The sequence below is a fragment of the Ambystoma mexicanum genome, chromosome 9 (genome assembly GCF_040938575.1).
Source record: "Ambystoma mexicanum isolate Mex_15411 chromosome 9, UKY_AmexF1_1, whole genome shotgun sequence".
Classification (NCBI taxonomy): Eukaryota; Metazoa; Chordata; class Amphibia; order Caudata; family Ambystomatidae; genus Ambystoma; species Ambystoma mexicanum.
The window spans coordinates 628531346-628557729 of record NC_090931.1 but is presented as its reverse complement, the minus strand read 5'-3'; the positions used below and the strand labels follow the sequence as shown (position 1 = coordinate 628557729).

The 26384-nt window shown below is 45.4% G+C and overlaps 1 protein-coding gene across 5 annotated transcripts in view; it reads right to left on the bottom strand.

Annotated features, from left to right (window-relative positions):
• Positions 1–721: 721 nt before the first annotated feature.
• The window catches only part of RAB34 (RAB34, member RAS oncogene family), a 98690-nt gene continuing 73027 nt past the window's right edge, over positions 722–26384 (bottom strand). For 4 of the 5 annotated variants that reach the window (XM_069615321.1, XM_069615319.1, XM_069615320.1 and 1 more), the window contains 7 exons: positions 25117–25218; positions 23949–24013; positions 11802–11853; positions 11618–11699; positions 10547–10637; positions 9033–9140; positions 722–2233 (listed from right to left, as the gene is read on the bottom strand). In XM_069615321.1, the coding sequence (XP_069471422.1) occupies positions 2166–2233; positions 9033–9140; positions 10547–10637; positions 11618–11699; positions 11802–11853; positions 23949–24013; positions 25117–25218 (568 nt within the window). In that variant the 3' untranslated portion in view covers positions 722–2165. The remainder of the gene's footprint in view (positions 2234–9032; positions 9141–10546; positions 10638–11617; positions 11700–11801; positions 11854–23948; positions 24014–25116; positions 25219–26384) is intronic. The other variant, XM_069615322.1, reaches the window with a different exon arrangement.

Below are 26384 nucleotides of genomic sequence, written 5' to 3'. Positions count from 1 at the left end.
GATAGTACGGGCTCTATAAAACACCCACAAGTTGGTTCCATGTCTTAAAATTGCGGCAAAAATGGCTGCCATTACAAAATATTGTGGTTTTTTTGTGCCACAATCAGGTAAAGGATGCGGGGGACACCCCTGCAACCCCCAGACCTATTATACCATTTAATGGGAGCGGGGGACACCCCCGCAACCCCCAGACCCATTATACCATTTAAGGAAAGCGAGGGACACTCCCACAACCCCCAGACCCATTATACCATTTAAGGGAAGCGGGGGACACCCCCGCGACTCCGCTCCCCTTAAATGGTATAATGGGGTACACTTTTACCAGGTCAAACCACAGCATTTTTGTCGTGATTTTTATTACCCGATACCCATAATTCAGCCTGTTTTGAGTTCCAGGAGCCAAGCTCTGTAGCGTTGACCTTTGAGGCTTCTGCATCAAAATACGTTATTAGGAGAAAATTTGCAAGGTGATGGCCCCGACATGCCGACTGCCTAGGGGCCTCAACGGGGTTTCATCCGGCATTGACACTCAGGCAAAGAGGGACACTTGAAATGGCAGAGCCTTGTTTTGTTGAGACATTCCATGCTGTACTCGGGCGACATTCCATGCTGTACTCGGGCGACATTCCATGCTGTACTCGGGCAGGTTTACCATATTCTTCCAAGTAAGGCTTCCGCATTGCGCCCCCCACCCCACCCCCCAGCCACAAATACACAAGAGTTACAAAATTACAAAATCAACTTTATTATGTAATGCAATCTGGTTATGTTTATACAAAAACACACACATGCGCACACACATACACACACACAACACACAAACTGATTGCATAGAACATGTCACTGTACCGACGCAGGATTACATCCTTCAAAGGATCTTTGGAGCCATTTTTGCCACCGCTGTGACCGCTGTGTCCTTATTGTGCTCATGCAGATTGGAAACCTGCAGAGCAGGAGCAGTTCTATAGGTGATCCACAGGGGCTCGAGCACCCTTATGCTGGCAGCTGCTTTCTGGTGCCCATGTCTCTAGTGCGTTAGAGCCAGGGTTCGCTGCTTCTCTGGGAATTGCCTATGATTGGCGACGGGGTGGAGGATGGTGTATGGGCGACCATACTGTTGTACTTGTGTAATGACAAAGACGCCTATTGCTTATATCAGTGTAGCTGGAAATCAGTGTTCTTGGGAGTTCTAGGTTTGTTTCCCATCCGTCTTTGTGATCTGGAACTGAGCAGTAGCAAATCCGAAGGGCACTATAAGAGACACAGGTGAAACTAGCTATAGGCGCTGGTGTACAGGCTATGCAGGTTATACAGATATCTATAATGGAGTAAATGCAATACTGGTAATGGTGAGCAACTGGCACTGTGGTACAGGACCCTCGCCGCACTAGGGATTTGGCACTGGAATATAAGATATTTTGCGGCTCGGGGGGAGGGGGGAATTTGGCACTAGAGCGCAGCTTATATGTGGGATAGAGATGTTTGCAGCTGGAAAAGGGTATACACTGACAGCAGAGTGTATTTGGCACTGGAAAGCAGGATCTCCTAGGGGCACTGGGGAATTATTGTGCACATGTATACTAGGGATTTGGCAGTGGAGTGCAGTATGAAGTGGTGGCAGTATGCATTTGGCACTAGAGTACAGTATACTCAATGGATTTGGCACTAGAGTACAAGATACAGTGGGGATTTGGTCCTAGGATGGGGGATACATTGAGGATTTGGCCCTGGAGTACCAGACACCTGGAGTTTGGCAGTGGAGTAGTAAAGGATTAACTGGTGCCCCGGGGAATCCTGAACTGGAATGCAGGATACACTCTGGTGCAGGATATACTGGCGTTACCAGGGGTTTCGTACCGGAATGCAAGATACACTAAATCTAGGCAGCAAATTACAGGATACAATGACACTGGTGTACAGGATAACCCAGGGTTTTGGTACTTCGTACACGATACACCGGTGAAGCCTGGCACATTGCTGACGAGGGCCTTGGATCCACCCCATTTGCAGACTGTCAGAGAAGCAGTAGTGCCTTGAAAATGTTCCTTAACAGCCACTGCCCCTCTTAACACAGAATCTGGCAGCTCTTTGGTGTAAGTGTTATGCATGGGCCCAGCACAGGCTTCCTGAAGCGTGGGCCGAGCAGAACTTTCTGGAAGGTGCCTTCACTGGCAACACTTGGCTTTGTTCTTCTTGGTGGGCGCATACAGGTTACTTTCGTTGCTGTGAATTCCTATGAGGGAGAAAGAGAAGGAAGGTTAGAACTTTGTCTGAGCATTATCCAAATAAACAGGAACCTCCGCCATCTTGTCTGCACATTCAAGGAAGTGTGGGCTGAAGTGGCCTTTTGGCCAAGCAGATCTAAGGATAGTGAGTGGGCAGGCGGGAGGAACTACAAAAATGGCGCAACCATGCAAATCTGAAAACTTTGAGTGACCACTCAAATCTAGCCATACTGAGTGACTGCACGGAATTCGATACCACGAGAGATCCCGCAATTCTAAGATAACAGATTGACCACAAGTTTAAGGAATTCATTTTTGCCCAGGTTTGGGGTGGTCTCGTCCACCCCACATGAAATATAGGGGAGGGACACTGCTCCTATCAGGCTTTAACCATATTCGCATTTATGGTAAACAGCGGTTTGAAAGTAGGCCAATACCTGCTTATGAACAAACCACAAATTGAGCTAATTCGGTTTTCGAAATGTTTTCACTCCTTTAATTCCAAGACCTTTACATGTCAATAATTGAAAAAGATTTCACTACATAAGTAAGACCACCAAAATTAAGAACTAAAGAGGAAATGCATTCCGATAAGAAGCCGCTCATTTGCTTTTGGTGGACCATTACTGCCAAAGAGACTGTTTTCTAAACTAAGCTGTGTCAAAATAAGAAGTGAGATCTGACTGAAGTGTGGGGAAAACTTCAGTCAGAGCTCCCTTCTCATCCAAAACCCCTACAAGCTGGTGCCCTCCCCAAAGGCTGGCATGGCTGGGTCTGGGCCGATCCACTGTTTGATCACCCTCCTTGCTGCGTCCACTACCACTGACCTTTCATAGGCACTCGTCTATTGAAAGATGAATGCACAGATCAGATAGCCTCCAGGAAAGGTAATGTAGAGTAGCATAGGCTGTATAGTTTAAGAGCTCGGATTGCTTCACATGATTCTGGTCTTCTGCCACCTGGTGGCCTGCTGCGGAACAATCTAAAATATTTTCTAAATGGCTTCTAGGTCATAGAAAGAGCTCAATGATGTTAACGGCTGATCAAATGAAGCACTCTGATGTGCAACACATGGTTCTTTTCCTGAGCAGGATGGAATTTTAGTTGTTGGTATATGAATATTTTCGAAATAAATATGATTCATAACCAATGGCTAGTATAAAGGGAAACCAAATGTAGAGAGTGTGTGTGATTTGTATACAGTCCTGTGGTGAGGTCAAACCAAACCTCTCTAAAGCAGGGACCCGTGGCAGAGCACCCCGGCTTCACTCCAGGGAGAGGAAGGAGGCCGACACCCAAGTACAGTTAGTCCATACAGTTATCCAAACAAAACACACCAGATTGGCATACTGAACAATATACATTAGTTACACATAGACACACCAACACACATATGGTCAATAAGTATTTTAGTTAGACCTAAAACACAGTAAATATACATAGTTTATGTATAAAAACAGTAATTTGTCTATAGAAGCACAATCCACTTCCCTCCTTTATTATAATGTAGGTGCACTATCTGGTGATAGGATAATTACATATAGAGACAATTGCTGGTGAAGAAAGGGGAACCGAACATTAAGAAATACAATATTAATAGTCAATACAGTGCTCCTGAGTAATGATCTACAGTCACAATAGGAAAGGTTTCAGGTGAGTTAAAAGTTCTCCATAGGAATTAACAGAACAAAGGCAGTAGGCAAACCTGCAGTTATGGGGAAAAGGCAGGCGAGTCCCAGTTGCACCCCACAGGAGCGGATATGGTGCCAAACAGCCCCAGGGGATGCCAGGTTAGAACCTAAAGAAGAGCTCCAGTGCCAGGACTGAGGCCTTGCAGACCCAGGGAGAGCTTCAGCATACCAGGATTCAGCCCCAATGCAAATCAAAGGGGGGGGGCAGTTTGGAGACCCCTCCAGAGATCTTCACACACAATGATAGTTCCTGAAAAGACAGTTGCAAGAAGGTCGAAACTTCGAAACTCCCACTGAGTAAAACTCTCATGTTCTAGATGTGGTTTCAGGATCCGAACAGCCATGTATGTGAACCTTTGACTAACAAGATCACAGATGTAGGAAAACTAGAATAATGGAACTTGCTAGGAGTGGGAACCTCAAGCCAGAAGTGGAAACACCAGTAACAATGGATATAGAAGGAAGGAAGACCACAGCAAAGCAGGTTCCGGCTGCTCGATAAACCAAGAGAGGAAGCCAATCAACAGGAAACGGTCCCATAAAGAGAACGATGATTGAGAGAATCCAAGATGTCCCAGATGAGAAGGAGAGGGCACGTGTTGGGTTCCGAACTCCCTTTGACGAGATGGCAGCTTCCAACACCCAGGCAGAAGACGCAGGTGGAAGAAATGGGAAGCAACAGTAAAAGTACTCAGAAGGCTGTCCCAGGGATGGGAAGCCTGACCCAGACTATGAATGGGACCAGATAAAGGAGGGGTATATCCCAGAAAGAAAGTCCAGCAGACACAAATCAGAGCCAGGGTTTCAGGTACAGAGACACCTCCTAGCCAGTATGCCCAAACAGGGTGTCAGAAATGTGCAGCAGCTCCTTGACACAAAAATCCCCCAAGCGCGTAAATTAACCAGCTAACTTCCACCAAAATCCAAACAGAATTCAGGGTCTTCCCCTCGATAAAACCACACACAAAGGGGCCACCATTGTCACCCCATGACTCTTAGCAGACGAGTGTGGGACCAGCCAGTCAAGCTGGCCCCACAACCTGCCAAACATATAGCATCCCTCCCACAGGATGTGGCATGGCCAGCCAGAGGCCCAGGAACTGGCCTAAATCAGTTCAAAGCATAATAGAGGTTGCATGGCTGGGCTCACAAAGAGCTTCCGTGTGCACAACCGCCATTTAGGCCAAACCCATGGTTTCCCTGGAGAAAGGAAACTCCTAAAACATATGGCCGAGAGCAGAACTTGAAAAACATACATTAGAATCCCAATAGCTACCAAATAGGTACATTGGGCTACCAAGGTACCAATGTATATGTTATTTCCCTTTTTAGTTCTGATTTTAAAATGCATTTTCTTAGTTTATTTTATGTAACATTTAACTTATATTTTGTTTTAGCTATTAATAGTGTCTTTTTTTGCGCCCTGGAACTCCTTTCCCGCCAGGTATACATCATAGTTCATAAATGTTTTATGCCAAAAGAAACGGTCTGGGACAATCTAGTACTGGCCCACCAGTTAGGCCATCACATTAATTCCTGAAAAATGTTTTCCAAACATGATTCAAGCTGGTCCAGTCGTACTTTTGAGTTTGTGCCCCAACTCCTTATGAATTTGATCTTGCCTAGTTTGTGTATTCCACCTAGAGCCCCTCTTCATTCTAGTGGCATGAATCCCATAGAGTTTGTTCCATGGGGATGTGTGTCTTTACTTCTTCTGCCATCACTTCGCCATACAGTCACTTTGTCACACTTACTTCTTCATACCTTTACTTCTTCAGTTTTGTCACTTCTTCTAACATTCACTTGCATTTCAGAGGGAAACTCCCTGTAATCCCCGTTTTAACCTTTACCATATCCATTGTCACCTTGACCATGTGAAGATGCAGACGAAGAAAGGTAAGAAGTGAATGCAGAAGAAATGAATGCAGAAGACATGAATGCAGACGAAGTTTTAAGGTGAAGTAAAGACACTGAACCATTCCATGGGCCATCAGTTCTGTGGCAAGTTTCTGGACTGCTGTGCTCAAGCCTTCATGTTTTTTCATCTATGTCATCCTGGCGTGGAAGTGTGCAAACAAAATTAGTAGGACTATGCTCCCTGCTGGCCCGACCCCCTTTTGGCTGTGCTCCCCACCAACCCAATACCTATGCTTTTCTCGCCTCCCGCCATACAAACACCACATTTGGGTTCTGGCTTTCCCCCACTCCACCTGCCACCACTGTGTTTTACAACTAGACTACAAGGAGTGAAAGAAAGACTGTGAAAGAAAATGCATCTTAAACGACCACCATCACTTTCAGTCCTTGTAGCCCATAGCAAACAGCCTCCCCTTTCTAATCACCCACCATCCACACCAAATACGAAAGCCACTCCCACCCCCCCACCCCCGCACACAGCAGTGCCTACATTAATCGGTGGTCTCTTATATGCAGAAGGCAAACGCTGATCACTGCGAGAGCAAAGCTTTCAGAGGGCCTTATACCGAAGCAGGCCAGTGAAATAAACAGCAGCAATGCCAGCGGCTGCAAGCACGGGATGTGGCATTAGAGCAGATCCAGCAGCACAGAGATTCGAATCCCCAGTAAGCAGGCAGCAAAAAACAAACGTGCCCTTCACCTGCTGTCAAGAAACTGTTCTGAGCTGACAAAAAGGGAACTTTGGTTGAATTTACCAGAAAGTAGAGGAACGTTGTACTCTTTAGTTCCTGTCCACTTCGATTTCTGCCACCGTCCACCAGAGTGAACGTGAGCGCCGCTCTCTGCAGTACTTTTTTGCATGGTGGCGGTCATGTGGTGTGTGCAGCAGTTCCACAGAGTACAGAACTAGGTAGTGATCAGTCCAGATCATGGGCTCAGTAGATTGAACAGAAAGAGAAGCGATGTTGGCAAAGACAACATCAAGAGTATTGCCCTGCTTATGCGTGGGTCTGGTTACTTACTGGGGGAGGTCTAGGTCCTTCAGGCTATCATAAAATAGGTCGAGAGCAGAAGTCCTAGGGACATTGAATTTTAAATTCAGATTGCCAAGCACTCTTAAGTTAGAGTACTTGGCTTGCAGATCAGGAATAAGGTCAACGAGAGGTTCTAGTAGGGATGCAGACAGACCAGGGGAACGATATATGACCAAAAAATGGCACATAAAAGTCACAGAGACAGCGCATCTGAGCAGCAGGGATTCCATATTTACAGCCTGATTCATGGAATTATTTGCATGAAAAAAAAACGCAGATTTACGCGCCTTTCTGCCCGGAAATCCCTGTTTGAAGTATGGGGCTTTTTGGGCAGAAAGGAGCGCAAATTTGCGTTTTTCACGCAAATAATTCCATTAATCAGGCTATTAATATGTGAGGACAGGGAAGCTGTGTACACAGAAGGTCAGATTTAAAAATACAAGTCCGATAGAAAGCTATCCCCTTTGTAAGGCACATAGGCTGTTATGGGTGTCAAGCTATGCCAGGTAGAGAAGGACGAGACGGGGCATAGCTCAGGTTGCTAGAGAGAAACTGCAGCAACCAAGCAAGCTACAGAATACTGAGTAAAGAGGACGAGCACAGAAGGCAGGTGATGGGCCAAGGAGAGCGCGGGAGAGCGAAAAGACAGAAACCTGAACTCGGAGGACTGGGCCAGGCAGAGGGGTAGAGAGCAAGCCTGAAGGTAGCAAAGAATAAAGCTGTTCATCCGAAGCATCATGGCAACAAAAACAAAAAATGGTCACAGAGTCAATTGTGCGGCAAAACTGTATTCTGGGAAAGTGAGTCCACAAATTCAACAGGAGCTGAAAGAGCCCGTGTTGGGAAATTGAGTCCATGAACTCAACAGTCAAGTGAATGAGCATGAGTTGCCTGAACCATTGTACCATGCGAAATGCAGTCCAAGAACCCTGCATGAGCAGAACGTGCAGAGTTTCGAAATCCCAAGCACATTGCATGCATGCGCGCATTGGGAGAATAATCACTGAATGACTGAAGCCCACAGTCAAGCAGCAGAACATGTGGCCCCGGAAGCAAAACACTTTAGGGAGCTGATCCTCTAACCCCTGCCTGGATAGGTAGGATACACGTTGCCAAAACCGCAGTATCCTGGGAAAGGGAGTCTAAGCGCACCCCCAGCTGACCAATAATGCTGCCCTCTGGGAAACTGAGTCTCGATGTCCAGATTGGGTGGAGACTTTATTGTAAATGTATTATTACTATTATTATTATTAAAAAGAACTACAGTATCCTGAGAAAGAGAGTGCAAGCTCAACCTGAGCTGAACAAGCATTATTTTAAATGCTGCACTCTGGCAAACTGAGTCTCGATGTCCGGATTGGGTGGCGGCTTCATTATTATTTAAATTGCTACATCCTGGGAAAGGAAGTCTTGAAGTGCAGGGGCTGAGTCATGAATACATTCCTTATTTTAAACAATTGAGTGCCAAAGTCCAGCGGGAGCTAAGTAAGTCTTCACGCCTGTGCAGTGATTATACTGCCAAGACTGGGGAATGCCTGCAGAAGTAACCATTGCTTTGAAATGTCTAACACTAATCTAGAGAGTCCTTTTCTACTGATAGATAAGAGACCATAAAGCAAAGTCCCACTAGGGAACTACCTGTGATCTCTGCAAGGAAGAAGCTTGGTGAGCCCACCTCATCTCTGGAGAGAACACCAGATGGACAATCGCAGGAGTCAAGATTTTAAACGCGGCTTTCGAGAAAATCAAATCAGCAGAAAAATGGAACCAAAATTGAGTAAACATTGTAAGGTTCAAATCGTACTCACTGAACTACGGTCTTCACCCTTGTAAAAGCCTAAATGTGGCTATACACCAGAAATAAAAAAATAAAACAAATACATATTTATTGTCAATATTGTTGCTGAGCCTTTCACAACCCCCAAGAGATAATTCATTAAAATGGCAGCTGTGTACTGCAAACAACCTAATAAAACATCACAACATGGGCAACTTTGTATCTGCCCACAATTTCCCTCATCCTTATTGCCTTTCTGGCAACATGCTCTGTGTCTGTACCGGGTGGACCCCTTCAATGCCATTCAAGACTCATCAAGGCAGGTTCTCGACCAAGGACCACTAGCTGTGACAAACAGTGTGCTAATTGTTTCTGCAATAGTACTCACGAACGACATCACCAATCTTCCTTGCGTTCGTTTTCTCCAGCTCCGCCAACACGCTGCACTCAAACGTCAGCGAGGCCACCCGAAAGAAGAAATCTTTTACGTTCTCACCTGCAAATAGGAAAAATAAGTCCCTGCTCATCGAAAACATACTTAACATTTAAGCTTTTATTTTCACAATTTGTTTCTTGAGATGCCTTTCTCCAGAGTCTGCTCCCTCTTCGGGACTAGCAAGGGAGTAAGTAAAATACATAGAGAGCGAGTCTTCAGCCCTCTTTAGCTGGACACTGCCAGACCCATCTTGTGCCTCAGAGCACACCAATGTATTTGCATTGATAAGTTGGAAAAGGAACATGAGCAAGAACATACAAATAATAAGGTATCCCTAAAAAAAAATCCAATAGCTTTGGAACAGTTGATCCAAATAATATTCCTTACTTTTCTGTTTAGCTTTGCCTGAACCTTTGCTCGATCACCTGGATAGACTCCAGACTTTCTCTTTACTTCGTGGGCTTTCTCCCTGACCTCTTCATACTTGCTGCGCTGTGATTGTTGCTTCTTGTATACTCCTCTGCCATGGCTGCCTCATGTACACTGACTTGATTGCTGCCCCATCAATATTTCACACTTTTTGACTGCGATTCCTGGGATATTGTTGGGACCTCGACACGTAAAGGACCATGGGTACAGTCGACGTCACACTAGGGATAGTATTACTGGCACGCCCTGTCGACGTCCCTTTTCAAGTTTCGAAAACAAAAAATGTAATACTCCACAGCTACCACTAGATATCGGCCTATGAATAGCATGTGAATCTAAGCAGATACAAGCATCACAAATACGATTATGGTGAGTAATGTATCCCATATACATACAATATCCCCAAATGTTGCCTCAAACAAATTGTACTTTTATCGTTTGCTGCGTTACATACAGTGCTCCTTATTTATCTTTTCCTTCATAATGTGGCTTCTCGATTGTTAGTATTTAACCTGATGACCATTCTACTTTTCTTTATTACACTACACACATTGACTAGACACACACACACACACACACACACACACACACACACACACACACACACACACACACTGCAGGGAACACCATTTAGAACACCATCTTATGCACCCATTCACACCATCCGAGCTCTACACATCTCCCACCAGACTGTCACACACAGCCCTCCATCAACCCTCGATCCACCCAGCTCTCCGAGCAGACCTTGCTAGTAGCAAAGCGAGAAAGATACCAACATCTAGGGCACCCGTCTGGATCCACATGCCCCAAGAACCCTCACCACAACTCGCCTATAAACATACCAGCACACAACAATTCAGATATCACGTTTTGCCCCTTATTCTGCTATCTTCCCTTCTTCTTACAGGATCTCGGAGGACACCAAAATGGGAGAAGGTGCACATGAAAGACCAATTTACATGACAATCATGGCTGGCACAAGGACTGCTTTGCCTGTAGGAAGTCACCATATATATTTCATAGAAAGTAGAGCTCACCTGTCAGTGAAGAGACCGCCCAGTATTCTGCCTGCATTTCATTTGCTATCCTGAGAGCATCCTTCTCAATGAGGGAGTACTGGGAGAGAGACTGCCAAAGAAAACATGTCATTATAATGGGCAAAAATCACTAGTTGAATTTCTTTCCCATGAATCCTAGATCCAGAGATCTACTCGTCCACATGAGCCACATCCTGTGTCACCTAAGAGCTACGAGAAGGTACAGGCATAATAAGGGAGCCCTAAAAGTCATCAGTCCCCGAGGAGAGCAAAATGGCTGGCTGGGACAATCCTGTGGATACAGTCTGTCGCCTTTGGGTTGTGAATTTGACTAACACTCTGATATATCCAAACCCCTAAACAATCCCTTAGTGCAACCAATATCATTTACATTGTGCAAAATAATCAAACCTATTTTGATTAGTCTTAGCTCCTATTTATCTTTAAAGCTGGTCTTAATAATTTTACCCAATAACGTTGCCCTGGTAAAAGCATCTGTTTACTTGGGGCTGAAATAACTCGACATCCCTGTGGTGTAGGCGGTGGCTATTTATGATTCACCTGGGTAACAGCGTTATCCCTACAACTCTGGTGGCTATTTGTATTCAACCATCACATCCCATCTAATAACCAGACATAGCTTTGTACCAGTTGACTGCAATGTTCTAATCAGTGTGTATATACTTCTTAATTTCCAAAACTCAGAGTTCAGTGGTGAATTTTAGTCAAGTGTTAATTTGTATGTCTCCTCATGGCAACCCAAAGGTATTCCTTCCTTCATTAAATAAACCTTATCAGTATTTCCTTCCAACTTTGTTAAAAAACACGAAAGGACAAAGCTTACTAAAGCATTTGCTTATCCACCCACCACTTCACTTTAGAACCTCTTTTGTTTAGGTGATGTAGGTATGCACTCTGTCGGCGCCACCATTTTAGGTGTTCGTGAGTGCCACTGCTCGGGAAGTTGGCTTAGTAGCCAATAAACCACCATCCCTTGTGTATTGCACTGAATGCCGAGGGGCGGCAATGACCATGCTATGCCCCGATTACCTTTATGCAAATCACACTTACACTTAGATCCTTTTTTGTGCCAACGAGGAAGAGCAGGACAGAGGACGGGTCATTCTCCTTCAGGGCATCCTTCAACCACTGCCTGGGAAACAAAAGACCTCATTAAAGAATGACCAAAATCAGCGCCTCTACTTGCAAATGGCTTCCTGTAAACCCAACGATGCTCCCACTTGCCTCTACTCACCTGGTGTGGTGCAGAGAAGCAACGTCATTGACATCAAACACAATCACGATTGCTGCAAGGGAAACCAAAGAAATCTGAATACCTGGCTCCTTATTTCCTAGCTTAGTAACATCTGGAATAACTATTCTGAGTCTCTGAGGAGATGGCCGAGAAGAGGAAGGAGATGGGATCAGAACCGGCGTGTTTAGGATTGAAATCCGTAAATCCGCATACCAACAGATACGTGTGAATTTAGCGTGACTAGTGATCATCTGGATGCTTTTCAGAATGTTCCTTTGTCGGCAATATACAGTGATTTCTAAAGATTTCTTAGGCTCTATTTCTAGGGCCCAGACATATCACTCTACTTTGCTTACAGGATGTTTTGCTTTGAGTTTCTGACTCTTCCAAGTGATTGACTGGCCAGAGCACTCAAAGCAACCCTTCCAAAAGCGTGAGCTGGTATAAAAGTACAGTAAATACTTTTGATTAGCACACAGTAAATAAAGGTCCACACGATATGACTGTACAAACATATTCTTCATGATAAAGCTGTGCATAGGAGTTAATGACAACATGCGTTGTTGAGACTAAGGGTAACAATACAGAAAGTTATCTCAAATGGCAATAGAATGTTTACAGAATTCTCAGAACCAACGGAAGTATTCTTGTGATACACAGGCCTTGTGGAAATACTATTAGATTGGTTTTCTAAACTCTGGTCTGGTGGACAGATGTTTGGGAGGCCAACCTAGTTATAGTGAAAAGGGGAACTCTAGGAGCTTAGCCAAACCAAAAAAGGTAGCATGGAGATTCGTCAAGGCTGAGTCTCAGGAGAGGTGAGTGTGGTAAGGGATCTGCAATGGGTCCACACAATGATCAATCAAGGTTAACTCATTCATGGTTTACTGCAGAAATCCTTACAATACAATATCAAAAACATTTCAGGATATCAAGGGTTACACTTTGATAAGTACATAAATACTCAATTTTCTGGCCAAGAACACACACTATGAAAAATGACGAATAACAGCTAGTCGTATCACACAATACTAAAAGTAAAATACATGTATACATTTTGTCAATGCCAAATAATCAATTGACCCCCCAATGCCTGAAAGGGAAGGGAACTAATTACATATAACACCAACAGTCCACAGGAATAACAACCCTAGCTTATGTAGTCCAACCCTAGGTTGTATGGGCCCAAAAGTTCATAAAGTTTCCAATAGTTTTAGGGAGTGGGAAAATGTTAGGAGGAGGTCTCTGTGGATGTGAAGAAGGCTCCAGAAGACAGATGAAGTTCACTGGTGAGTAAATCCCTTTTCTACCTTTTTGGAGGGCTTTAGAGTATAGCAAAGGTTACAATACAATTTAAAAGTTTACTAACTTTTAAAGGGTGGAGATAGGGGTGCAGGTAACTGTTGTAACTTACTCCCGTACTCTGATCTTTCCTCATACTTGGCAGGTTGTTGGAAAGTCCCCGGAGGTAGGTTTTCCAGACGTTGGTTCCTGACGACAAAGCCCAGGAGCTGGGGGTGCAACAATAGTTATGGTTGTGTCCAGTGTGCAAACTCTTCTCGTGGAACAATGCAGCAGGCACTTGTGCAAGACTCTAGGATTCTCAACTAGATGCAAGAAAGCCGGTTTTAGAGACGGTCACCGATGCACGGCAAAAGCAGTGGACACAGGGCTCCACTGAGACTGCAGAAAAAGTTGGTCACCAGGCCTTCTCAGGATCAGCCCACAGGTCTTCCGAAGTCTTCACGGCTATGCAGGATACTTGGATCCTCATCGAAAACTCAGGTGAGCACAGAAACTCAGCCCAACCAAGGAAGATCTGCCCCTCACACCTCCAGCTGTGGTCCGATCAGGGACCGCTGTTGGTGAAACTCATGCACTCCAGACATATAGAAACCAGATTGCATATTGGGACAAGCCTGTCCCAACCCACTTCCTGGTTTACAGCACACATGTCCTGCACTAGCACATAAAAAAGCAAGGCTTTCCAGTGCAAAAGCATGGCCAAAATCTTCCTGACCTGGCAAGGCAGGAAGAAGGCCAACAAACAAAATGACCAGAAGAAAAAGAAAAAACCTTGTGGTATGGCCATGTTGGGACACTAGCCGCAGTTAGTAGCCAAACGCAGTAAACGTAAATGAGCTTACTAAAAATACAGCAAAAATAGTGAAAAAGTTACTGCTGCCATCAGCTTGCCTTTAGGCACATTTAAAAGTAATCAAAAATCCCTTTGGTGTAGTCTAGGGTGATACAAACATATCCCCATTCCACTGCATTGGAAGATGTGTGCAATTATAAAACGTTACCTAAAATAGTTAACCAGTCAAAAGACATAGTTTCCCAGTACTGACAGTCTGAAGGACTGGTCAGTTTCCCCATAACATATGAGCAAAAGGCACTGCAAAAATGTCAGGACAAAGTGCAAAAACAAAAGCAAGAATGTTGGGGGTGCGTAAAATATGGAGGAAACTTTGCTCCAAGAGAAAACATTCCTAACAAATACAATGAACATACACAAGAACTTGCTACACAATAGATTGTCTACACAGATAAGTACACAAATACCCTATTTATTTAGAAACTCATATGCATTATCAAAGATGCCAAAAGGTAAGTGAAAGATTGTATACACATACAATCACACCTTTGTTTCCAAAATGGGATCCATATACCACACTTGTGAATTTACACATGTCTGAGCAATAACACTTTAAGAACAACCTAAAGTAGGGATTAAGGGGGGGAACAACCTTGGACAATATAGCATAGGTGTGATAATGTTAACAGGTAACACCAAGCACTCATTACTAATATCTTAATGAATCCAAGCCAGATTCTAAGAACAGAGATCACCCATGTTCAAGGTAACTAACCAGGTTTTGGCTACTTAGGGGTAGTTTTTAGTTACTCACAGTTGGTTGTATAGAATTTTTCTATGATGAAATCAGGGTTTTCTCAACCGGATGGCCAGGCTCAGGTTCCACTACCAAAAGCCAGGTCCATCTGTGTGCAGGTTAGGACTTTACGCCTACTAGAACAAATGGGGAAAAGGGTGGTTATTGTAGCAACCCAGCCCCTCAAATCCTGATTAAGACTAACAACACCAGGTAGGTTAAGGCTGTTGGAGACAACCGCTCTCACTTTTTTCTCCGGTGTTGGAGGTCCAGGTGTCGCGGGTGCAAAGTGAATGTTTTGTGGGTGCAAAATGGACTTTGGCTAACAACTATGACAGCTAGGTACGGTAATTCAACAGTTGTATTTCCCATCGGCGACCGTTCAGAAAAAGATTGTTACCAGGCTGGTCTTGGCTGCAGATGAAGCAAGACCTCTGTGGTGACTCCCAGGACACTGGAGAAACCCCAGTACACCTCAGGTGTTGCATGCAGTTGGCATGACCCCACACAGAGTCTACATGCAAAAGGATGAAGGACCACTGAACTGCGGTACCACCAGGGCTCCTCTTCTTGGTAGAGCGCAGCCGAGCAGTGATGTCTCAGGCCTACGACGAGGATGCTCTGCATATTCAACCGCACCAGGCTGTACAAAATCCCAGATGCTGTGCTCCAGATACAGGACCACAGCTTCTCAGAACTCCAGGGGGCAAATTCAGCAATAAATCCCTCGGGGCTGCAAAGGTCCACCAGCTGAAGGAAGGAAGCCACCATCGAGGGTCTCCCCTTTAGAGTAAAAAGCAGAAGATTGCTTTGCTGTGGATGGCTTGGCCAATGATGGTTCCAGCAGCTGTCCATAGAATCCCTCTGCGGCCTCTTTTACTTGAACCCTTGGCCCCAGTTCCCTACTGAAGATCCTCTCCTAATAGTCTAAATCCTAGGGTGGAGGGACCTCAGCCCACTTATGAGGGACCTGATACTTTCAACCGTCTGGGCAGCTGCTCAAACATGGACAGCCAGCTCAGGTACATCCATGACCTCACGCAAGGTTTGGAATACATATTGTCGCCATATGCAGCCCCATACCCAATCCAAACCAGTTCCTTTCACACAAAGGGCTACTGCTCATGCTCTGGCCAAAGCCCGGAAAGAGAATGCCATGTAGGGCCTCATCCAACCCCTGCCGGAGAGTAAGATTGTGAAAAGGACAGTAAAGCACAGAGACTATGCTTACACAACATGTCCAGACATGCTGCCATATAGTAATGCATCGGGATGCACAGGAATGCACCCAAAAAGGGGAACAATAAAGGCACCACTGCCATCAGTCTGTATGAGCTTCCGTTACTATGGAAAAAATACCCAAAGTCTAAAAAGAATGGGAAAACATGTATGCATGCTCCATTATCCTTATGGGAGGTAGCAGTGCTACAGTAGATTTAAATAGGGGACGAGGTGCCCCATGCACTGGTAGTATTAAGGGCTGACCAGTGCACCGAAAATGAAATGTGTTAATTTAGGACAGGAAACTGCAACCTTTGGCTTTCCAGATGTTCTGTACTACCATTCCCATCAACTCGAGCCAGCTTATTCAATGGTGAGTGGCCATGGGAGTTGTAGTCCAAAAAACATCTTAGAAGCCAAGGGTTGCAGGCCCCCTGAGCTAGAGTGAGATGGAAAAAGGCTGCAGTCCCGCAAATCAGGTCAAAGTCACCAAGTAGTCAGCAGATGTGCTAGGAGTCCCACTGAACGAGATAGTAAAGCGACCAAAAAAGGGAAATGTACTTCTAACAAAAACGACAGGGAACACTGCAACAATATTTTCGATGTATGTAAGTAATGGGTCAGCACACAGGGCTGTGAAGGCATTTCAGACCTCTGCTCAGAAGGTTCAGTTCAAGAGTTGCACTCAACACCCCACAGGACGGGAGCTTGGAGAGCTGAGTGGAAACGTCACCAGCAGCGGGAGAGGATTTGTGGTTCACTTTATGGATGGGCTAAGCGCGGGAGTGGTACAGCCAAAGACAAACGGAACAAACCTTCACATGTGAATCGTAGGACCCCCAAGAGAAGCTCCTTATGAAGAAAGACAGCTGGAGATGTTTCAGGGAAGAGCTTGCAGAGTGGAGTTCTTGGAGCAGGAACAAGAAAGGCCACAGTTCAACAGCAGGAGTGACAAGGTGGCAGTAGATGACCTAAACCCCAAGACGAAGGGAACTGGATTTACATTTGAAGTCAGCACCCTGAAGAAGTGCAGGCACTGAAACAGCGACTCACTGACTAAGCAGGAAGATTCAGCAATGGCGACCCTTGTTAGGGGGTCACAGTTGCGGTTTAAAGAAAGTGAGAAAGACACACCACAGGATACCTCGAGACTGGGAGGATGATACAAAGGTCCCAACTACACAGATGAGCCATTGAGTAAAGGGTGCAGCAGAGGTGGCGGCAACACCGGGATGACAGGAGGGTGCGGTGCATGGTTCAAGAGTCCCACAGGAGAGCCCAGAGAGTTTAAATGCCACAAAATCTTCGAATGAAGAATGGATTCTGTTGTTCCCACTCAGAGGAAAGAAGCTCCAGACATAGTTCCTTCTGTTTGGTAGAGAAGGAGAGCTTTGCTATCAGATTTTCAAAGTCCTAAAAGATGCTGATGCAGAGTTTCCGTGGCCACCCTCGCATCAAATGCCTCACTTGACCAGTCCAATATACAATCCCAAACGTAGTCAAAAGTCCTGGTGCAGAGTGTCAGGGTAGACGGCAACCCAATCCACCACATCATACACACTTGCACTATTCAAACTTTGTGGACCAGTCGGCTATTGTTGGCAACCTCAAAGCATTTAGCTGGCAGTCTCCCTGGAAAACTTGGTCCACGGGGGTGGGGTGTTTACAGCAGGGCAATCCCAGACCGCACACGCAGTGACTCACAGGGAACCCCACACATTTCTTTGTGACTCCTGGCTGGAGCTCACATCCCGAAAATGACCATAAATGGCAATTCCGTGCCTCCACCCAATATCACACAGAAGGGTAATAAAGACGAATCAGCCAGTTACTCTATTTGCGTGGTTATCAGCATGTTAAAGAACACTACCACCAACCAGAACCAATACAACTTGGTCAGGGTATTGACCCAGGGAGACTAAGGGGCACCATGGCGTTGGCTCCAACCTTTGGCGCTCACAAAAGTCCTTAAAGGGACACACATAGGTGCCCTTAGTGAAACCCATCCAAGTTAGATCGTCCCCTGCAGAGACCCCCAGGGGAGGCTGACAGCTTCTCTGTTTTGATTCCTTCAGCACGAGAGGACACCTCGGAAGCAAGACACTGGAGCAGGTGTTGGTGTGACCCACAACAGGGTCAGCAGGTCCACAGGAGCAACCAAGTCAGACTTTGGGTACCAGCAACCAGGTCAGACTTTGGGTACCAGCAGACCCTTCCTCATGGTGAGAGATGGCTGAAGCATGTTGGCAAGGTCCCAGCAGAGCAGTGACAATGTCAGAAACGTTCCCATTGATGAGTCAGGAAGATGCTCCCATGGAACAGAGCAGTCCAGGTTCAAACCAAATACAGGGCTTAGCGATAACTCAGACTAGGGGGATGTGATGGGTGCGGAGCAGAGTTTCAGATTGGTTGGCCCCACCACTCCAGAAGAAGGCAGCACCTGCTTTAGGTCTTCCCTGTTGACCTAAAGGCAGAAGTCTGGTATACATTGTTGAGCGATCCCAGAAGTTCCTGGTATGCCAGAGGTACTGGAATTACTCCAAGCCAAACGCAATGGCGAAGTAGACAAAGTGCAAGGCAACGTTCAGCTGGATTATCATCCAAATAAAGCAGGGACAGCATACAAGCATCAAAATCTTGAGTCTCATCCCGAACAACACTATAAGTACCTTTGTCGTGTCATATATTGTCTCGGGAGGATAGCTCAGGGGCAACATGCTCGCCTTGGAAGAAAGACGACACAGAGCAACAAAGGTTCGATCCCCGGGTCTGCGCTTAGAAACCTCTGGGTATTAAGTGCGTTATAAATAACCAATCATATCATATATCACGTCATACATCATCACAATTTTACAAAACCTATGAGTAATGGGGATTGGTTAAGGGATGTGGCTGCATATAGATCATATCAGGGTTACACAGTAAATTGAGTAAATTATAGCTGATGGCTCCTCCTGCACCACCCCAATATTGATAAAAGTAAAAATACATCACTTCTAAGAAAACCAATTGGCTAGCATTCTACATGGAGGGTTGACAAGAAGGGATTCACTTGGTGAGTTTCTTGCCATGCAACGTTGGACATTTTAACAGGTCATCAAGATATGAGCCAGGCAGGTAGTAGAGGGAGAGAGGCCCATGAACTGTCTTCTATTCATTAAAGAAATTACCATCCCTCAATCTCTATGTGCTTGACCTTGGGTCTTTGTGTTCTTTAGGAGTACCACAGGTGTCCTACCTTCTCCCTGAACCTATTGAACAGCCAGTGTTTTCCAATTACAAGTCACGTGCCAGAGGATCGTGTATGAAGTGGAATTGCCTCCTATTTATTGAGATTTTAGCTATTATTAATGCGTGTGCCGTGTTTTCTGTTGTCTCTAGGGACACTCTTGATTTATTCTCTATGGGGTCCTTTTGGCTCACTGTACCATTGCATTCGGCTAACCAAGGCCGGTTGTGCTCTTAATTGGGTTAATTAATTGGGGAGTATCCTGCCGAAGTCCTGGGAATCATTATCGCGTGCCTTTGATCCGCCGTTCCTATCCAACCTATCTCCTTCTGACTTTGTTACTAACAGCCAACTATTGCCTGAGCTCTGCACAGCTCTATATTTCTGCCGATTCGGTCTTTTGAGTTCTCTGAAAGCCTCACAGCTTTTGTCTATTTAAAAGCATGCTGTGGTGTCCATTTTAAAGGAGATGGCTGCCCTATTGCACTCTTATTAATATATTAATGAGCTATACTTGTGTGTCGTTCGTGTTGCATTCAGTTTATACATTGGTTATGTTAGTGTTATTCATGTCTTGTGGTTGCTATGTTAATATTTTTCATGTATAAATGCAAATTCGACCTAGTGTACGTGTTCTTCATGTGGAGTGCATATTTACTTTGTGTCTAGTGCGTGTGCCTATTGATGTTACATTGTTAGCTTGACTGCTTTTGTCATCTTCAGCTTATATTGTCTCTATGGCTTGTTGTACTTGCCTGGGATAAGGGTGGTATGGTTGTCTGAGTGAGTAATGTGTCTCTCCTCTGCAGTATTGGATTGGGGGCAGGGCAGAAGCTATGCTTGACGTTTTCATCTGCCTCCCAGCAACTGTGATTGTCTTTGCCAATGCTAGTTACAGCAGCAGTCCTTTGATGGGTCTCTCTTAGTCCTTCAGCTCCTTAAATATTGTGTTTGACAATCTCCAATTGCTCCCGTTATTCTCCCTTTAGCCAGAATCCGAGTTGAGGGGGGACCTAAACCCATCAATGGAAGGAACCTGTAACATTCAAAAAGGCAAAGGCTGTCCAATCATGGACAACCTCAACCTGACAAATCTGCCCAGCAACAGGACATACCCAGTGCCTGGACCCCGTTTCCGCCAGTTCACACACAAAGCACTGAGCAGGAGTATTTAGCAAGGCTTCTGTGAATGTGGATCCCCTTCTATTGCAATTTAAAACCTTTACAGTGAGGAGCAGCCATTTTGATTATAAAAAACTCAAAAGGGTATCATCTTGTTAGAAAATCAAGTTGTACGGCTGATAATGGTATAACAGGTTCACTGCCACCTGTCTGTTCAGTACACAACACAAAAGTAACAGAAATGTTACTTGGAGAAAAGTGTCAGATTCTCAAAACATTTTTAGGCACAAGTGCTGAAATGCGCTATCACACCTCATCACTTCCGCCAAAACAAAAGAAGCAGGCCCATTCTCAAAGGGCAAATGAATGAACACACTCCCTTTGCGCACTTCAGGGGGTGTTTCTGCGCATTTAAAAGTGAATCCCCGTATTTACAAATGGGGTGTGCTTCTAAATGCACAGAAAGGAGGGTTATCCTCCTGCGCCCGTTGGGAATAAGTGCAGGGGGGAGACGCAAATCATAAAAGGGTCATTTCTGACCCTGTCAGGATTTTTCCTTTGTGTAACACCCACGGTTTAAACAGCGGCTCTTCTACTTGCATTTCCATCACCCAAACGGGGATGACATGCTTTTTTTCTTTTCAAGCATTTCAATGAGATGGGTCTTTTAAGGGGCTGGATAACGCATCTTTCAGTCACTGTTCAACCCTTCCTGAAATGCGCTTCCCAGCCGACGCTCCTTTGTGCTCCCCAGAGACCTGTGAGCGGAACTCGGCTCCTGCAACCCAGTGTAAAGGCCAGGTAGGGTGAGTAGGCCAATTCAGCCTGTTGCGGCCATTTCCTTATCTCCCCTCTTGTCTGTCCTTCCGTCGTTCCCCCTCCCAAATCCGTGTGCCTCCACCGCTTATCGCCCACCCACCCAACCGCTGAGTGGTGCCGTCACGGGAAGCTGGTTGGCCTACAGAGCACTTCCCAGCCAACGCTTCTTTGTGCTCCCCAGAGACCACCAGAGCATATCTCAACTCCTGCAACCTGCCGTAAAGGCCAGGTTGGGCGAGTAGGCCAATTCCACCTGTTGCAGCCATTTCCTTATCGCCCCTCTTGTCTGCGCCCCCCTCATTCCCCTTTGTGTACTTCCTCTTTCCACCCCCTCCCAAGTCTCTGTGCCTGCCCCGCTCCCGTCCATCCACCCCACTGATTATTGCCTCTTTGCTGTGAGTCCCCAGGGCAGCATTGCACGGGCAGCTAGCGAAGGCGAGAGACAAAGGGCAGCTCCCATTCCCTGTTTGCCCCTGTTAGCCTGTGGACGCTCAATAACAAGACAACACAACCTACAGTGACATTCTACGTAAGGTGGTATGGGCAGGGAGCACAGCTATAATTTTGCTCTGTGAAAACCCTGCCATTTCTACTTTACCTCCACCGATTCCTAACGCTGCGCTGTACTTGCTGCACTCAAAACTCTGCCACTGTGCTTAGCCTTACTACGCTTTCCAGTTTGCCATTGTGTTGAACCTTACTACTCTTTGCATTTTGCCATTATGTCGAACCTCACCACGATTTCCAGTTTGCCATTATGTTGAACCTTACCAAGGTTTCCAGTTTGCCATTGTGTTGAACCTTACTACTCTTTGAATTTCGCCATTATGTTGAACCTCACCACAGTGTCCAGTTTGCCATTGTGTTGAACCTTACCACGGTTTCCAGTTTGCCATTGTGTTGAACCTTACAACATTTTCCAGTTTGGCATTGTTTTGAACCTTACTACGCTTTGCAGTTGGCAATTGTGTGGAACCTTAACATGCTTTCCAGTTTGCCATTAAGTTGAACCTTACCATGGTTTCCAGTTTGCCGTTTTGTTGACCCTTACTATGCTTTGCTGTTTGCCATTGTGTTGAACCTGCTGTGCTCTCTAGTTTGCCATGATGTTGAACCTTACTAGGCTTTCTAGTTTGACGTGCTGTTTAGCGAACCATCACTTCAACAGTATATGCTTTGAATTTAAGTGCATTTCCCCAGAACAGCATATGCTTTGAATCTAGGTGTATTTTTTACACAACAGTGTACGCTTGGAATCTAGAGGGGAACACAGCCATCACTGTGCTCTAGTAAAGCCCTGCCACTCTTGTACTATTACCTGCCCCTAACAACGCACCGATTTACACCATGGGTAAACTGGGAAAAGGTGGGGCGGGGGTAGGTAACGCACTGCACCTCGGAAACCTACTGACCACAGCTAACTCATGCTCTTGTACTGCTGGATCCTCTGACACAACCTATGTTTGTAAACTAGGTGTAATTCAACACAGTGTATGCTTTGCATCTAGGTGTATTCCCTACGCAGTGTAATGCTTTGTATCTAGGTGTATTTTCAACATAGCTTATGCTCTGTAGCTAGTTGTATTCTCAACACAGTACATGCTGTGAATCCAGGTATATTCCCTACGCAGTGTATGCTTTGTACCTAGGTTTATTTTCAACACAGTGTATGCTTTGTATCTAGGTGTGTTTTCAACATAGTCTGTTCTGTATCTCAATGTATTCTCAACACAGTATATGCTTTGAACATAGGCACATTCCTAACGCAGTATATGTGTTGAATCCAGGAATATTCCCAACACAGTGTATGATTTGAATCTAGGTGTATTTCAATGCAGTGTATGCTCAGTATCTAGGTGTATTTCAACACAGTGTATGCTTTGAATCTAGGTATACTCCCAACGCAATGTACGCTTTGTATCTGGGCCTAGCAGAGTTTGATGCAACTAACCCTACCAAGGACTCCATATTCTGCATACTCACCCTCAAATTCTAAACAAAACACACTCTACCTCTACCGCACCACAGACTCCACAAAACCCAAATTAAAACCAAACACAAGCACACACAAACCACCCATGCACAATTATACCTCAACATCACATGACGTCTACCAACCAAAAACGCACCAACGCTCAATGACTGGTTTCTCCGAACTGGAGCTGCCAACGGCACATCAAAGCTCTCTTGCTCTTCTCCCTCTCAATTCCACTAACAAACCCCCCCAACCCTTCTTCCATTGCAGATCTGCCAGGGCACAAAGAGACCACGCAAGCGGCAGAAGTACGTGGTACAAGACCACATACCATAACATCTTTCAGAATGAGGTGAGCTGCGCATTGCTGAACGTAGCGCAAATAAAATGAGGACATTCTCTGTGCTCCTTTAATTTGCGCTACTTTATGATAATTTGGCCAGATTGTCCCTGGAGCACTCCACAGAAGGTGGCATGTGCTAAAGTGTAAAACCAGGCAGAAACTAAACATTCCCTGCACTGGTAGCCACAGGCACTGACCAATGCACTTTAAATGAAATGAGTGAAGCATGTCAGTGAGGCAAAAGGGCCTCACTCACCCCAAACATCAGCAAGGATCCAGGTAATAAGCAGATTTGCTCTGGCTCCATTGAAGCCAATCAAGGAAAGTTTGAAAAAGAAAAACATTTCTAACAGTCTAGCTAGTATTTTCTCTCCCCTGTCGAGTCCTTTAATATACAAGATATTAATCTAGCTATGCCATGCAGGAAGCAAAAGTGGTTGTGGGGTAGTCTTCTTGACTGCAATGATAATCCATGGGCTCTGTATATGAGGTTTGAATAATACAATGCAGCCTATAAACTCCATTGCTGCCCACTGCCACATACCTTGCGCTCCTCGGTAGTAGGTAGAAGCAATGCACTTAAATCTCTCCTGGCCAGCAGTGTCCCAGCTAAGGAAGAAAGAGGAGATGAAGATGATTAGAAAGGAACACAGGAAGAGAGGCTGTCACACGCTGACACTTCTGCCCATTTTGCTATGTCTCCCACTGTTCATTATGACAGTAACATTATAGAAATGGCTTCCAGTCTTCCGGCTGTGGAAAGCAGTGACTTACCCCAGCATTCAGACCCCTAAGTCAATGATCCTCAGTTTGTTAACCCTGGATATGTAAAGGTCTGAAACAAGCCCAGTGAAGTTCAAACTCTCCGCAGCTGGTGCTTAATCCGCCAGCCTATTTATTCCCTTTCCTTTTCAAACTCCAGTTTTGCTTGCTTGATATTTTTCCCCACCTCCTATTTCTGTATTCTTTAATATCTCATTGGCTCTCTTCAACTTTTTAATGATACCGTTATTTGTATTTATATGTTCACCCCTGTCCCCACAAAGCTCTCCCTTTACTCCGACCGCTCTACCATTACGCTCTGCTTTCTGATATCTTACTTTTTATAGGCCAATCCCGGCATAGGTCACCCCTTTCCTTCCTAAACTACAGCTATATTCCCGTTAGTGCAGGGGGTTTGCAGCCTTTGGCCCTCCAGAGGTGTTGGACTACAACTCCCATCAGCCCTTGCCAGCATAATCAACTGTCATGGATCATGGGAATCAGTCCAAAATATCCGGAGAGCCGTAAACTGCAGCCCTGCACTACCACTACTTATTTTCTTCATCTATCTGTGTTCCCCTATTTTACTACCCCCACTTCACCAGCACCACCCGCCTCTCTTCCTATCCCTCTTACTTCCCACTGGCTCAGGTTTCCGTGCGGCCCCTCCTTTTGCCCTGCCCATTTCTCCTTCCAGCTCCTTACATGCTTCCTGAACCATCCAATCCCTTCCATTACTTTTCCTTCAAATTGCTTTCTCTCTCCCTAAACCACACTGCCCTTTCTCACCCCTCCACCTCCCAGTCTCACCCTCTTTCCAAGATCGCCCCATCTTCTTCCGTATGAGGTCGCTTGCCTCCCTCGAGCACCCCTTTTCCTTCCTCACCTTTTCCATGCAGCTCCCCTTTTTTAATCTCCCTCTTTAGCCCCTGATTAAGTTTGATACTCACAGCTGTAGGCTAAATGGGACCCCCAGAACCTCGAATCGCTCCATCTCGAAATCCACCCCGATTGTAGCTTTGTAGTTCTTATCGAAGGTATCTTTGCAAAACCTTTGGAAAAAAGAAGTGTAGTGAATTGGTCTTATTGCCATTCTGAGTAATATACAACCTAGCAGCTGAGATGGAAAGTAGATTTGGCAGTCAATGTGGAGCAGCAAATCTGCAAGACACCTTGATTACACAGGGTTTTTAAGGAAATCAGACAAAGTACAGGCACAACTTCACCCAAACAGGAGGTATAGAGGAAACCTCAAGGTTGCAGGAGGCATAGAGGAAGCTATGAACTATCAGGAAGGATACAAAACAAATATTACACCAGACAGGAGGCATAGAGAAATCAGTGTCCAGGTAAGAGGTGTACAGGATACTATGAAGAAGGCGGAGGATTAGCAGGGAAATGAAATTAGGTAGGAGGTCCCGAAGAAGCTAGCTGTGTGAGTATGAGCAGTGTTGATCTTGATGTTATTGTGTGCGAGTGGCAGCCAAAGGTGTCTGCTGCGTTGGGAGCGAGGATATATGGTCTCCGCAGAACCTGACCCCTGCGCTAACTTTAATAAGGGCTGTAACAACAGGATGGTCTTTCTTTAAGATGAGTAGCATCATGTAAAAAGGGGGAGCAGAGACTCGTGTGGGAGAATGCCACCCCCATAAGTCTCATTTTACCCAAGCCAAGACTGAATGAATGATGGGAAAGAAAGAGAAACCTTAGCTCATCTCGGACGAGGTGGGAGGGAAAGGGCACATGGGCTGGTCCATTCTACCTCTTTAGACCATTTGCGAGGTTACTCAATATATCTTCTTTTAAGGATATGGGTGTGCCTTCGATACAGGATCATATCTTCATGGAGTGTCCACACCATTAGTGACTAGTCGCCCTATTGAAGACAGAACTCTAGGTTTGGGCCCTTTGGTATAGATTGGGACCTTGAGAGAGTGTCTGATTTGGACTACAGTTTACCTTGAATTTGTTCTCTATATTTTCTACAAGTCCTCATAAACCATTTCGGGAACTTTTGTCAACGTTTTGGTGACATCTTTTGTTAGCTATCATGGGGCATAGGAAGCCGCACATAGTAGCAATTGTTACCCTGGATCCAGACAGCCTGTCTGTTTTTTTGGCCCTTTCTCCAAGAAGGCAAGTGGAGCTCCGGCAAGCAATTGGAATGAGTATTTCCTTCTAGCTTTGTGTAGAGGGCAGTGCACCTGAGGCAAGAGCA